Below are 14,531 nucleotides of genomic sequence, written 5' to 3'. Positions count from 1 at the left end.
CAGACAATTTTTGTGGAGAAGACAGCGATATCATATCAAACAGTTCGACTCGCCGTTTGCGGTGGTGTCAAATGCAAAAAAAACATTGAAAGTACTAAAAGCTGACAAGAAACAATCAAGTCAATTATGGGAGGAGCGGCTCAGTGAGTACAGACACGGACTCTGGCACTAAGTATCAAGAAGGGGAACCTGGTTCAATTCCCGGTGTCGCCTCCTTGTGACCTTGGGCAAGTCACTTTATCTCTCTGTGCCTCAGGCAACAAAAAACAGATTGTAAGCTCCATGGGGCAGGGACTGTGTCTGCAAAAATGTCTTTGTAAAGCGCTACGTAAAAAACAAGCAGCGCTATGCAAGAACAATTATTATGTTACAATGTTAAAATTATGGAACTTACAATAGAAGCATGGACACATAGACAAAACACTCAGAATGTATATGCAGTGACAGATGTGACTATGTGTACAGTTGGAAATGTATGAGATATTTGATTGTAAGACCTCCAATAAAAAGACTATACAAAAAAAACAAAAAAAAAAAACAAACAACTCAGGAAGAAACAAGAAGCCACAGGCTGGCTTATACCTCCACTTGTTTGCTGCTGTTGGATTTCAGATAGGATTTAATTACGGTTATTGCATCCTTGGCACGTGTTAGCAATGAATCATTTCCTGAAAAAACAGTCTTATCATAGTCTTCCTTTAAAAAGGAAATCAGCTCCTCTTCAGTTTTAAAACCTGAGAAGTAAAATCGCATTATTTAGTGTGACATCAGGATACAGGTAAATGGATATAAATCAAGGGGAGAAAGGAGCACTCTGAAATGTAATGACACCATGACATCTAAAAGCATCAGATTCCTAGCAAGCAGAAGCATGATTTGGACAAAGACCCCAAATATATCTGCAGACAGATCCCAGTAACAGCAACTGCTGACCCTACTGTATGCACTTAATATGTTCCAAAGATAGAGGAATACATATTTGGGATATTACATGGAGCTTGAAACTGGATAAGCAAACTCAGAGTGTATCATGTTCACCTTCAGAAAGGGAAATCTTATGCCCAAGAGCAATTTTGCTTTAAACAGAACATAATATCATTGTCCAGAAGCTATATGATTGCATGAACGTAATTCTAGCAATGCTATATGACGTATATCTGTACCAACCAATAAAAACTGTAATAACATCAGGCCATCCCCTCTGTATCCTCCTCCCATCCTACCATCTTCCTAACTCTTCTCCTGCCTGCCTCGACTCTTTTTCCACTGTCACAGAGGAGGATGTATCGTTACTGATCTTCTCTTCTCCCTTTACCACTTGCCCTCGACCCCATTCCGTCTCATCTCCTAAAACCTCTTGCTCCTAATATAATCCCGAAGCTCACACACATTTTTAACTCTTCCCTCTACTCTGGTACATTTTCCTCCTCCTTCAAACATGCAACAGTCATACCATTACTAACCCTAACAGCAAGTTTGACCCTACCTGTCTAACTATCGCCCTGTCTCTAAACTCCTTGAATGTCTTGTATTTTTTCAACACCTATTCTGTCCTAGACCCTCTGCAATCGGGGTTCCGCACTGCTCACTCCACTGAAACAGCCCTCAATAAAATTACCAATGACCTTCATGCTGCCAAAGGTCAATACACTCTGCTCATATTACTCAACCTCTCTGCAGCATTTGATACTGTGGAACATCCTCTTCTCCATCACAGCCTTCAGCCTTCCTGCCTCCCCTACAATCTATCCTAAACGCTACTGCCAGAATCACTCTACTCTTTCCTAAATCTGTCTCAGCGTCTCCCCTCCTGTCTTTCTAACAAATCCCATATCAGACACTCAATTCTTCATCCTTTTAAAGCTTTACACTTCTGCTCCTCCTTAGGGCTGTTATATACTGTGTGCGGCCGTGCGCGCGTGCCGCACACGTTTTGTGTGTATACTGTGCGCAAGTGAGGTAGTGTGTGTGTGTGTGTATGTATGTATGTATGTATGTGTGTTTAAAGTTTTCAAATAAATAAATAAATAAATAAATAAATCCTTTAATATTTTTTTAAATAACATTGTGCACACACACACACTCAGCGGCGCAAATTTTATTTTTCTCATCTTCCCCCCTGTTGGCCAGTTCCACGCTCCCTGCCGTGTGCGCGCGCGGAACAATTATAGAATGGCTGACTATCCTCAGCCAAATAAAACTGCCGTGCACGCACTATAGAACAGGCCTTACATCTCCGCCCTAATTTCTCGCTATACACCATCCAGACTCTTGCCTTCTGCTCAAGGATGTCTTCTCTCTAACCCTTTTGTATCTAAAGCCCTCTCCCGCCGTAAACCTTTCTCACTGATTGCCCCACACCTCTGGAATGCCCTTCCCCTCAGTACCCGACTAGCATCCTCTCTATCCACCTTTAAGACCCACCTTAAAACACACCACCTTAAAGCATATGAATAGCTCCATGGCTGAAACTTTACATCTCATACATCGCCCTTGACACCTTGCAGATGCACTTACCAGAAACCTTACTACTGTCTCTGTACGTTCTTCCTACTTACCAATTAGATTGTAAGCTCTTCGGGGAAGAGACTTTTTCCTAAATGTTACTTTTATGTCTGAAGCGCTTTTTCCCATGATACTGTATGTTATTGATATTACTTGTTATTTATATGATTGTCACGTGTATTACGGCTGTGAAGCACTATGTACATTAATGGCGCTATATAAATAAAGATATACATACAAGTTGAAAGTAATTGTTAGAATGGGAAGAAAAACCTAAATTATAATAGAACCTTTTCCCAAATAAAAATGTTGAAGGTTAAAAGCAGTGCGTGCAATGCTAAAGTATAAATGTAATGTAAAAAGGGGAAAACCTCACCAGAAGGTTTCAATGGTTTCCCCTTTTCTTCCTGTTGATCTGCTGATCTCCGTTTCGTCAGGGAATTCTTCTCATTTGTTGCAGGTAGAACTCCCTCTGGATGCGATTTTTGAGCCTTAACATTCAATCTGGCGACATTTAGCATCTGCAGAGAGCGGGGCATTGTTTTCATTTTTTGCCTCACCGGGGTGCGAGGAAGTCCCCCTTAAAAGAAAGTTATGCACGGTATGAAAAAAGTGTGTTTATTTTGTAAAGCGCGGCTTGTGTATCATGATGGTGAACTTTTTTTTTTATGGTTAAGAAGGTTTGCAGTTAAACGAGTGCTCCTTAAGGTACATTCCAGCAGTTTAATTTCGTAGCGTCTTCTGAATAGGGAAGTTTTAGTTTTATCCTTATCCTATCCTGTGCTTATCAGAGGGAATAAAGATAAGGGGAAGTGGGGATGGGGGGACTCTGGCTGTACAAGCACTTAGGCTTCGTCACCGGTGGCAGCAAGTACAGTCCTCTATGGGGCAGGCCCCAGTCGGAGTGTGTGCGCACAAAGCGCGACTACCTTTCCAAAAGACCAGGAATCTGTCTTTTGGCGCAGCGGCTGAGCAATGAGGGCGAACCAGCCGCGTGACATCATGGCTGCGCCCCACCACGCCTCCCCCTGTGCTCTTCTTGCCAAGACGCGCATCCCAACGCGACCGCTAAACCTCAGATCGTGGCTGAAACTGGTGCACGCGCTGTTAGGCGCTCCGACACGAGAGTGCACGCAGTGACTGGGGCCGTAGCCTGAGCACACAGACATCTCACAAAAGAGAGCAGCCAGAGGAAATCAAACTCTCCCAAGTCTCACTTTAAAAAAACTTCTAGGTGTCAGATTTGGGTAAAAAGGATATCACGCACGCAGATGAGTTAGGGCTAACCTTAAGTGAAGACAATCTTTTTGAAATAATTCTAAAAATAGTAATTTTAAGACACAGGGTTATTTATTAAGAACAGCGATTGTGCCGATTGGAGCATTATTGAAGAAAAAACCCCAGACTAATGCAGGTGTCTATTCAGAAACATAGCCGGGCAGTAAACTTCAAATGCATCATTCACAACTAACTGAAAGTAAATGAGTCATTTGCAACATGTATTTGTGCATCAGTGACCCAATATGCAAGCCGTGCAGGTCTGTTTGTACTTACGTTTCTTTCGGTTTTCCCCTTGTCCTGCAATTCCAGACTCGTCATTGGATTTTTTCTGATAGAATTCAGACAAACAAGAGCCAATTTCTACATCAGATGTCGACTGTTCATCCCGCTCATCAGAAGAGGCTGCATTTATCAATCTGAACATAATCATTGAAAATTCATCATTTAAAATACTAAAAATGTATCTGGAGTGACATTATGTATGCTGGGCCAAGTTATGGCAAGTCATTTTAATTACACTTCATTGTGTTTCTTACCGAAAAGCTTCCATCAGGTTACAGCTCGCTCCGGAGGCATCAGATAAAGGGTACCATCTTTCAACAATAGAGGAAGTCCATTGACTGCTTTGAGAAAGTTCTTGCTCAACCCACTCTGGTACCGGGAGCTCTGCAAAGGCTGAGAATATAACAAATAATATGATGTAACACAAACAGAATTTGGCAGCACATAAGAACCACTTGGCCCACCTCCTCTTCCACCATTTTCCCAACTGCTGTAAAACCGCAGGCCCCATTTGACCCTAATCCTTATTTTGTATTAAGGATAACCTTACATCTATCCCAAGTATGTTCCAACTCCCTTACTGTAGTAGCCCCTAGCACCTCTGTTGGGAAAATCCCCACCCTTTCCACGTGGTACTGCCTCACGTTTGCCCTTAGCCTGCCACGTTCTAGTTTAAGAGCAGGAGCTAAGTATCTCGGGAAGTAGAGGGTCCCCAGAGCTGAAATCAATGTGGTTCAGCGCTGGAGACCCCCTGCTTCAATACTATTAAGGGGGTAGGAAGAAGAGTGCTCATTCAAAGCAAATAGCAATATGATCTTAATTTGCACTTCTTCCAATTACTTTGTGAAGTGGGGGGAGGGAAGGCAAGGTTTAGACATTAACTACTTTCTTAAGAGTAAAGCTATTTTCAGAGCATACTGATCTAAATCTTACAATAAAAATACAACATTAATATTTTAAAATTGGTATAGCAATTATTTTACTCATGTAGGCAGAGTAATACATCTCTTACCAGTGGTGGATATGTTGTCAGAGTTATACACGTGACTTAGGACACTGCTCACAATGTCAGGGAGGTCATAGGGGATATCCTGGCTGGCTTCATTAACTGTTCTATGTAATAACAATTGGTCAATCCCAATAGCTCTTTCATTACAGATCACATTAAGAACTGCAACACTTTCTGAAATGGGGGAAAGGATGCCTGTGCGGAGTGCCAAGTCTTCCCCTGTGCATACATCAGCAACCTGGAAAGAAAGGACATGCAACTAATGAACAAAAAGGGAATGTATACAGTATATTTCACTGCTAAACAAATTAGCATATCCCACAAATACATAAAAAGACAAGTTACAATATTACTATGGAATGATTTATAGGCCTACGTTAACTATTACGGGCGGAAAAAGCACCCCGCGCTGAAGAGGAATTATATATATATATATATATATATATATATATATATATATATATATATATATATACACACACACACACATATATATATATATATATATATACACACACACATACATATCTACACACACACAGAAAATATTATTAGGAAAGTATTTAACTATGTTTTGTCAATTGGATGTAGCATTGGGCTCCTGTCTTTTGTAGTATACATTTGCCACGCTCAGTAGCACTCCCTTTGACACATACATACATACGTGGTGGGTGTGAGGTTTGAGCTTACTGGGAAAGTGTGTTAATTCAATTTCTTACTGGCATCAGTTGTTTGGAGGTATACCTTGACGTGGTATGCACGCTTATGACGCTTTGGCCAAAGGGTTTAACTAAATAACCAAGAAAATATTATTACTGAAGTATTTAACTTTATACTAATTACTGCATATGTTTTGTCAATTTGATGTAGCATTGGGCTCCCCTGTCTTTTGTTGTATACAAATATCAACAGACCAACTAAAAACCACAAGAAGGTTAGATTTACCATGTGTAATCCTCTAGACTTCAGTGTCTGTAGAAGATGCTGAAAGCAAATGCATGGCAAGGAGTCTTTCGAGGAATGACCAAGCACCCAGGTGTCCATTGCAATAGAACCGTTCTGGTTCCAATTTTGCACTGTTCCTTTTAATTTTATATTCATTAAGCTTCTGAAGTAGATTTCATTCATTGAAATAGGCTCTAAAGTAACAGCACATTCCCACTGTTCATCTACACCTAAAATAGAAAACATTTTAGGAAGCAATCCCCTTAAACATGCATTGGCAATACATATAACGTAACCCATAACCTCCGCCCCCTAAAAAAATAAAAATAAAATTCTTAAACATGTTGTAATCATTTTTTTTCTTGGCTCCTGTGGGAATTTGAATCTTTCTCTGGTAACCTGCATCACTGATATCGCAAGAATTGGCACAAAGAATGAGACAAGTTTCAAATGTACCAAAAATAGATCAAATTAGATTCTAGTTTATTAACCTTTGAATGCTCATTTCTCAATATCATGAGAGGTAATTGCTTAAAACAAACAAAAAAAAAGATCTAAAGTGCTGTAGTACTAAACATATGAACACAACATTCAATATCAGAAAATGGTTCACTTGAGCAGGAAAAAAAAAAACAACATTCAAACCCAGACTAATGGCGGTGTCCATCTACTTGTCTGGCTATCTAACTACTGTTAACGGTAAACTATATGAACGCACATTTTGTAACATATAGTCATTTCAAAGGATACGCACTGCTGAATTTAATGAATCCCATGACTGTGCTCTAGACTTGTTTAGTCTTTAATCTCAATTTTTGCACAAAGTCTCGACCCAGACTCCTATCATCTATTGCAGTGGATGCCACACCTAACCCCAACCTATCCAACAGGATAACTGAATGAATCATTCTGTCAATGCACCTAACAAATATAACCTTCCCCAGAAAACGGTTAGTCTGAAAATCACCAAAATGTAAAAGCAGAAATCTGCCTATTTTTACGCTGTCGCTTAAAGGTAAGGGAAGGTAAGGTAAGGTAAGGTAAGGTAAGGTAAGGGAAGGGAAGTTGCAGACCTCGCGTGGTCCCCCAACATTTAAATGCCTTGGGGAAGAGCACGGGACCTCTGTAAGCTCTACGCCCACCCTGGAAAATCTCACGCCCCCAGGAGTTTGCACACCCCTGTTCTAGGAAACCAATATTGCCACCAGCTAAAGCTCAGTCCAACGGGTTGATGGGAAACCACAATGTCATCAGAGAATAACATTGCAGCTTCCTATTGGATGACTACAGTGGCCATCTTGATCTTACAGGCACATAAAAAGATAAATATATTAGGAACTGGGTGGTTCCTCTAGGCCAGACTGCACTATTCTTAGTGTTCAGGGTGGCTGCTACACGATGTGCGCGAGCACGCCCGTCGCAATTTCAGGTTGTTCAGTAGGAGTGTTCAAACTGAAAACTCCACTGGCGGCAAAGTGCAGCGTTGACGCTGCAAAATGTTGCCGCTACAACCAGAAATTATATTTGGGGCGGCAGTCGCATAATGTGAGCTGGTTCAGCGAACCAGCTCCGTGACACATTCGCCCCTTTCCCAAGCGCCGCAACCCGACTCCTGCAGCCTGAACACAGATTGCTGAGCTGCAGGAGCACGTGGGGGAGGCGCGCACGGACGCTCGCGTCCGAAGCATCCACTCTGAACTCTGCTTTAGGCCGAGTCCATAGAAGGACAAGCCGCGCTGAGCTGTGCGGACGCTCCGCGCTGAGCCCCTGCATCCTCAATGAGGATGTCTTTAGAGGGGGCTCACGCGAGCGTCTGCAGGCGTGCTGAGGCGTTGGATTTTTCAGCCGACAGCCAAGCTGTTTTTCAGAGCACTGTCGGCTGAAAACATCCAATCGGCGCGAAGCAGCGTCAACGTCACGGCGCTGTGATGTTGGTGCGTCGCGGGCGATTGGCCCAGCGACGTCACTGCCCCGCCTCCCTCTGCCTCCCGATCGCGCACGCTGGCTCGCCTGCATGGGCATGAAATCGCGCAGATTTCAACAGGCGAGTCTCAGTGTCAGCGCGGCTCCGAACTGCTCACCCCTCTATGGCCTTAGCTGTTCACCCCCTAACCCCCCCTCCCGGTTACAATCCAGTACACACAAAAATCCAATCCATGGGGTAATTGCCGTGTGGACTATTTATCGGACAATTGGCCATTTAGTAAGTTGTGCATATACATTACCATGCTCCATGAAGAATACAATGCCCTCCTGCTGGGGAAACCGTATCCGGTAGTCAGGTTCATTGCATATTAAGTAATTAATAGAGGAATCAAAGGGGAGAAGGGGGCCATTTTCTGTTTGGTGGTTGAAACACTGCATTAAAGATTCTGATGGCAAAATTCGTCCTCCTACAAGCTGCATCAGTTCAATCATTGTCCAATAACCAGAATGATCAGAGGAACTCCAAACCTATAAAGAGAGAACAGTGGTTTTATGGTAGTTGTGCTTTTGAAACTTACACCAAGTAACGGTACTTCAATGCATCCTTTCCAGTAAAATGGGATCCTAGCACAATACAGCCACAGGATGAAAACAGACTATGGAAGGTTCAGCCAGTTTACCAGGAGTCAGGGTGGCCACATGTTAATCACCTTTCCCGGACCTACTCTAGTAAAGTCTCACTCATTCAAATCATCCCAATATAGTTAACCCTTTTCTATGAGGTACTTAGCCCTTCAGTTCTCGGTTCTATCGTACTAATCTTTAAGAGACCTGTGCAGTAGAAGGGGGTGCTCCATTGGTGTACGAAAGAATACACAAGTGCATTGGAGACAAGTTGTTTTGGGACAACCTTTGGCACGATGGGGCATGTGACTCATTGGTGTGTTCTTTAAGCAAACAAGGAGCAAGATTGTGGCTCACAGGTGGCATTGAGCACTCTACCTTCCCTTTATAAAACTTAACTGGTATTACTTTGATAATCTGGGGATTTATATCTCCCAAAACAAAAACAAACAGATGATACAATTAGATTGTAAGCTCTTCGGAGCAGGGACTCTTCCTAAATGTTAATTTTATGTCTGAAGCACTTCTCCCCTTTAGGCTGCGTCCATACAGGGGCAGACCATCAGACTGCCTAAAGGCAGTGATCGCGTCTATACAGTGTGCGGGCGAAATTAGTCAAAACTGATTTCTTGCACGAAAGGGCGGTCACGTAAGCGGTTTGCGCAATGAGGGCAAACCAGCTCCGTGACGCCTCTGGCCCGCCCATAGACACGCCACGCATAGTAAGGCCAGGGAAAGCGCACGACTGCAGTGTCTATGGACGCAGCCTGTGTTATTTATATTATTTCTTATTTATATGATTGTCACGTGTATTACTGCTGTGAAGCGCCATGTACATTAATGGCACTAAATAAATAAAGACACACACACATTGTATACAAAGCAAATGGAAAATACGGTGACGTTTCTAGTTCAGTTGTTAAAAGTAATAATACGGGGGAGGAGATACAGCCGGAGAGAAACACGTTATCCGGAGCTGGGTCATTACCTTGGCCCAATCAGACGTGTCCAGCCAGTACAAGGTGACCCTCTTGTTAGTGAGCATATCCTGGACCCCCTTGGGCAGCAGCTTGTCCGCTAGGTGTTGGAGCCCAATGCCCTCGCTGGCCGCGGCGAAGTGTCCCAGCTGTGCGCAGGAGTGCGGGCACGGGGACAGGAGGAACACGGCGTTCCTGCTGCTCGGGGCACCGAGGCTCTGGGAGGGAGACTGAGCCTGCAGGGGTTCATCCACCGGGATTCCCCGGCGGCCTCTCAGCGCGGCGGGCTTGGCTGGGGAAGTGATGTCCGGCCGGTCCCACTGGAAGTCAGACAGGGTCTCCTTCAGGGCGGTCTGGGTGAGCAGGGCCCGGGAGCTGTGAGCCCGGGAGGTCCGGCTGCCCCGGGCCCGCTCCCAGCAGGCCCCCAGCTCCTCCTCACACTCTTCCCAGCTGCGGGGGCCCAGCTCCCGCAGGTCGGAGCGGCGGGGAGGCCGGCACCGGCCCCCCAGCGAGTCCAGGAAGCGGTAACTCCACCGGACCTGCCCCAGGCCCGCGCGGCAGGCCAGGAAGTTCAGCAGCCGCAGGGAAAGCAGCCTGACCCGGTCCTGGAGGTCCGGCTCGGCGGTGTCCAGCAGCAGCACCACATTGTGTGAGCAGGACATGGCTACCGCCGGCCCATCACGGGGACATCCGCTACAGTACCGCCCGCGCTCCGTATCCCGGGAGAGGGCTGGGAGTGCAGGGCTGGCTACCCGGAGACACCGAGCCGTCACTACACCGCCCTCCCGCACGCCGCCATCTTCCCTTTCTCCTCAGCGATCAAACCCTCCGCGCGCTTCGCGAGGCAGGCCTCCCATTGGCCGAGCGAGCCCGAGCCCCCCATCTGATTGGCTGCCTCGTGTATGGAGCTGGACGTCCTCAGTCCGGAGTTGCAGCTAACGTTCCAGCCCAGAGACAGCCACTGATTGGTCAGAATGAGAGGTGACAGCCAAGAGACAACCACTGATTGGTAAGAATGAAAGTGACGTGTTACTGCGCCTATTTAAACATTTAAATGGAGCAGCACCACTGGAAGCAGCAGAGGGATATGAAATAGCAAGCGCGCCTCGCCTACCCTCGCGCGCCTCGCCTAGCACAGCGCGCCTCGCCGACCCTCGCGCGCCTCGCCTAGCACAGCGCGCCTCGCCGACCCTCGCGCGCCTCACCCAGCACAGCGCGCCTCACCCAGCACAGCGCGCCTCACCCAGCACAGCGCGCCTCACCCAGCACAGCGCGCCTCACCCAGCACAGCGAGCCTCGCATACCCGCGCACTGATTATAGCACAGCGAGCCTCGCATACCCGCGCACTGATTATAGCACAGCGCGCCTCACATACCCGCGCACTGATTATAGCACAGCGCGCCTCGCATACCCGCGCACTGATTATAGCACAGCGCGCCTCGCATACCCGCGCACTGATTATAGCACAGCGCGCCTCGCATACCCGCGCACTGATTATAGCACAGCGCGCCTCACACACCCTCGCACTGATTATAGCACAGCGAGCCTCGCACTGATTATAGCACAGCGCGCCTCGCATACCCTCGCACTGATTATAGCACAGCGCGCCTCACATACCCTCGCACTGATTATAGCACAGCGAGCCTCGCATACCCTCGCACTGATTATAGCACAGCGCGCCTCACATACCCTCGCACTGATTATAGCACAGCGCGCCTCACATACCCTCGCACTGATTATAGCACAGCGAGCCTCGCATACCCGCGCACTGATTATAGCACAGCGCGCCTCACATACCCGCGCACTGATTATAGCACAGCGCGCCTCGCATACCCGCGCACTGATTATAGCACAGCGCGCCTCACACACCCTCGCACTGATTATAGCACAGCGAGCCTCGCATACCCTCGCACTGATTATAGCACAGCGAGCCTCCCATACCTTCGCACTGATTATAGCACAGCGCGCCTCGCATACCCTCGCACTGATTATAGCACAGCGCGCCTCGCATACCCGCGCACTGATTATAGCACAGCGCGCCTCACACACCCTCGCACTGATTATAGCACAGCGAGCCTCACATACCCGCGCACTGATTATAGCACAGCGCGCCTCGCATACCCTCGCACTGATTATAGCACAGCGCGCCTCGCATACCCGCGCACTGATTATAGCACAGCGCGCCTCGCATACCCGCGCACTGATTATAGCACAGCGCGCCTCGCATACCCGCGCACTGATTATAGCACAGCGCGCCTCACACACCCTCGCACTGATTATAGCACAGCGAGCCTCACATACCCGCGCACTGATTATAGCACAGCGCGCCTCGCACTGATTATAGCACAGCGCGCCTCGCACTGATTATAGCACAGCGAGCCTCCCATACCTTCGCACTGATTATAGCACAGCGCGCCTCGCATACCCTCGCACTGATTATAGCACAGCGCGCCTCGCATACCCTCGCACTGATTATAGCACAGCGAGCCTCGCACTGATTATAGCACAGCGCGCCTCGCATACCCTCGCACTGATTATAGCACAGCGCGCCTCACATACCCTCGCACTGATTATAGCACAGCGCGCCTCGCATACCCTCGCACTGATTATAGCACAGCGCGCCTCGCATACCCTCGCACTGATTATAGCACAGCGCGCCTCGCATACCCTCGCACTGATTATAGCACAGCGCGCCTCCCATACCCTCGCACTGATTATAGCACAGCGAGCCTCACATACCCTCGCACTGATTATAGCACAGCGCGCCTCCCATACCCTCGCACTGATTATAGCACAGCGAGCCTCGCATACCCTCGCACTGATTATAGCACAGCGAGCCTCGCATACCCTCGCACTGATTATAGCACAGCGCGCCTCACATACCCTCGCACTGATTATAGCACAGCGCGCCTCACATACCCTCGCACTGATTATAGCACAGCGAGCCTCGCATACCCGCGCACTGATTATAGCACAGCGCGCCTCACATACCCGCGCACTGATTATAGCACAGCGCGCCTCGCATACCCGCGCACTGATTATAGCACAGCGCGCCTCACACACCCTCGCACTGATTATAGCACAGCGAGCCTCGCATACCCTCGCACTGATTATAGCACAGCGAGCCTCCCATACCTTCGCACTGATTATAGCACAGCGCGCCTCGCATACCCTCGCACTGATTATAGCACAGCGCGCCTCGCATACCCGCGCACTGATTATAGCACAGCGCGCCTCACACACCCTCGCACTGATTATAGCACAGCGAGCCTCACATACCCGCGCACTGATTATAGCACAGCGCGCCTCGCATACCCTCGCACTGATTATAGCACAGCGCGCCTCGCATACCCGCGCACTGATTATAGCACAGCGCGCCTCGCATACCCGCGCACTGATTATAGCACAGCGCGCCTCGCATACCCGCGCACTGATTATAGCACAGCGCGCCTCACACACCCTCGCACTGATTATAGCACAGCGAGCCTCACATACCCGCGCACTGATTATAGCACAGCGCGCCTCGCACTGATTATAGCACAGCGCGCCTCGCACTGATTATAGCACAGCGAGCCTCCCATACCTTCGCACTGATTATAGCACAGCGCGCCTCGCATACCCTCGCACTGATTATAGCACAGCGCGCCTCGCATACCCTCGCACTGATTATAGCACAGCGAGCCTCGCACTGATTATAGCACAGCGCGCCTCGCATACCCTCGCACTGATTATAGCACAGCGCGCCTCACATACCCTCGCACTGATTATAGCACAGCGCGCCTCACATACCCTCGCACTGATTATAGCACAGCGCGCCTCACATACCCTCGCACTGATTATAGCACAGCGCGCCTCACATACCCTCGCACTGATTATAGCACAGCGAGCCTCGCATACCCGCGCACTGATTATAGCACAGCGCGCCTCACATACCCTCGCACTGATTATAGCACAGCGAGCCTCGCATACCCGCGCACTGATTATAGCACAGCGAGCCTCACATACCCGCGCACTGATTATAGCACAGCGAGCCTCGCATACCCGCGCACTGATTATAGCACAGCGAGCCTCGCATACCCGCGCACTGATTATAGCACAGCGCGCCTCGCACTGATTATAGCACAGCGAGCCTCACATACCCGCGCACTGATTATAGCACAGCGCGCCTCGCACTGATTATAGCACAGCGCGCCTCGCACTGATTATAGCACAGCGAGCCTCCCATACCTTCGCACTGATTATAGCACAGCGCGCCTCGCATACCCTCGCACTGATTATAGCACAGCGCGCCTCGCATACCCTCGCACTGATTATAGCACAGCGAGCCTCGCACTGATTATAGCACAGCGCGCCTCGCATACCCTCGCACTGATTATAGCACAGCGCGCCTCACATACCCTCGCACTGATTATAGCACAGCGCGCCTCACATACCCTCGCACTGATTATAGCACAGCGCGCCTCACATACCCTCGCACTGATTATAGCACAGCGCGCCTCACATACCCTCGCACTGATTATAGCACAGCGAGCCTCGCATACCCGCGCACTGATTATAGCACAGCGAGCCTCACATACCCGCGCACTGATTATAGCACAGCGAGCCTCGCATACCCGCGCACTGATTATAGCACAGCGCGCCTCGCATACCCTCGCACTGATTATAGCACAGCGCGCCTCGCATACCCTCGCACTGATTATAGCACAGCGCGCCTCGCATACCCTCGCACTGATTATAGCACAGCGCGCCTCACATACCCTCGCACTGATTATAGCACAGCGCGCCTCCCATACCTTCGCACTGATTATAGCACAGCGCGCCTCGCATACCCGCGCACTGATTATAGCACAGCGCGCCTCGCATACCCGCGCACTGATTATAGCACAGCGAGCCTCCCATACCCGCGCACTGATTATAGCACAGCGAGCCTCACATACCCGCGCACTGATTATAGCACAGCGCGCCTCGCATACCCTCGCAC

The 14,531-nt window shown here is 48.5% G+C and overlaps 1 protein-coding gene across 4 annotated transcripts in view; it reads right to left on the bottom strand.

Moving 5' to 3' along the window:
* The window catches only part of TICRR (TOPBP1 interacting checkpoint and replication regulator), a 29,230-nt gene extending 18,704 nt beyond the window's left edge, over nt 1-10,526 (bottom strand). For 2 of the 4 annotated variants that reach the window (XM_075575174.1, XM_075575177.1), the window contains exons 1-8: nt 9,561-10,526; nt 8,248-8,476; nt 6,023-6,252; nt 5,081-5,315; nt 4,323-4,461; nt 4,060-4,202; nt 2,882-3,085; nt 583-734 (exon numbers count right to left, since the gene is read on the bottom strand). In XM_075575174.1, coding sequence (XP_075431289.1) covers nt 583-734; nt 2,882-3,085; nt 4,060-4,202; nt 4,323-4,461; nt 5,081-5,315; nt 6,023-6,252; nt 8,248-8,476; nt 9,561-10,211 — 1,983 coding nt within the window. In that variant the 5' untranslated portion in view covers nt 10,212-10,526. The remainder of the gene's footprint in view (nt 1-582; nt 735-2,881; nt 3,086-4,059; nt 4,203-4,322; nt 4,462-5,080; nt 5,316-6,022; nt 6,253-8,247; nt 8,477-9,560) is intronic. The other 2 variants (XM_075575175.1, XM_075575178.1) reach the window with 1 other exon arrangement.
* Between the last annotated feature and the right edge of the window lie 4,005 nt (nt 10,527-14,531).

The sequence above is a fragment of the Ascaphus truei genome, chromosome 18, assembly GCF_040206685.1.
Source record: "Ascaphus truei isolate aAscTru1 chromosome 18, aAscTru1.hap1, whole genome shotgun sequence".
NCBI lineage: Eukaryota > Metazoa > Chordata > Amphibia > Anura > Ascaphidae > Ascaphus > Ascaphus truei.
Note: the sequence above shows the minus strand (reverse complement) of the source record. Positions and strands in the feature narration are given on the sequence as shown.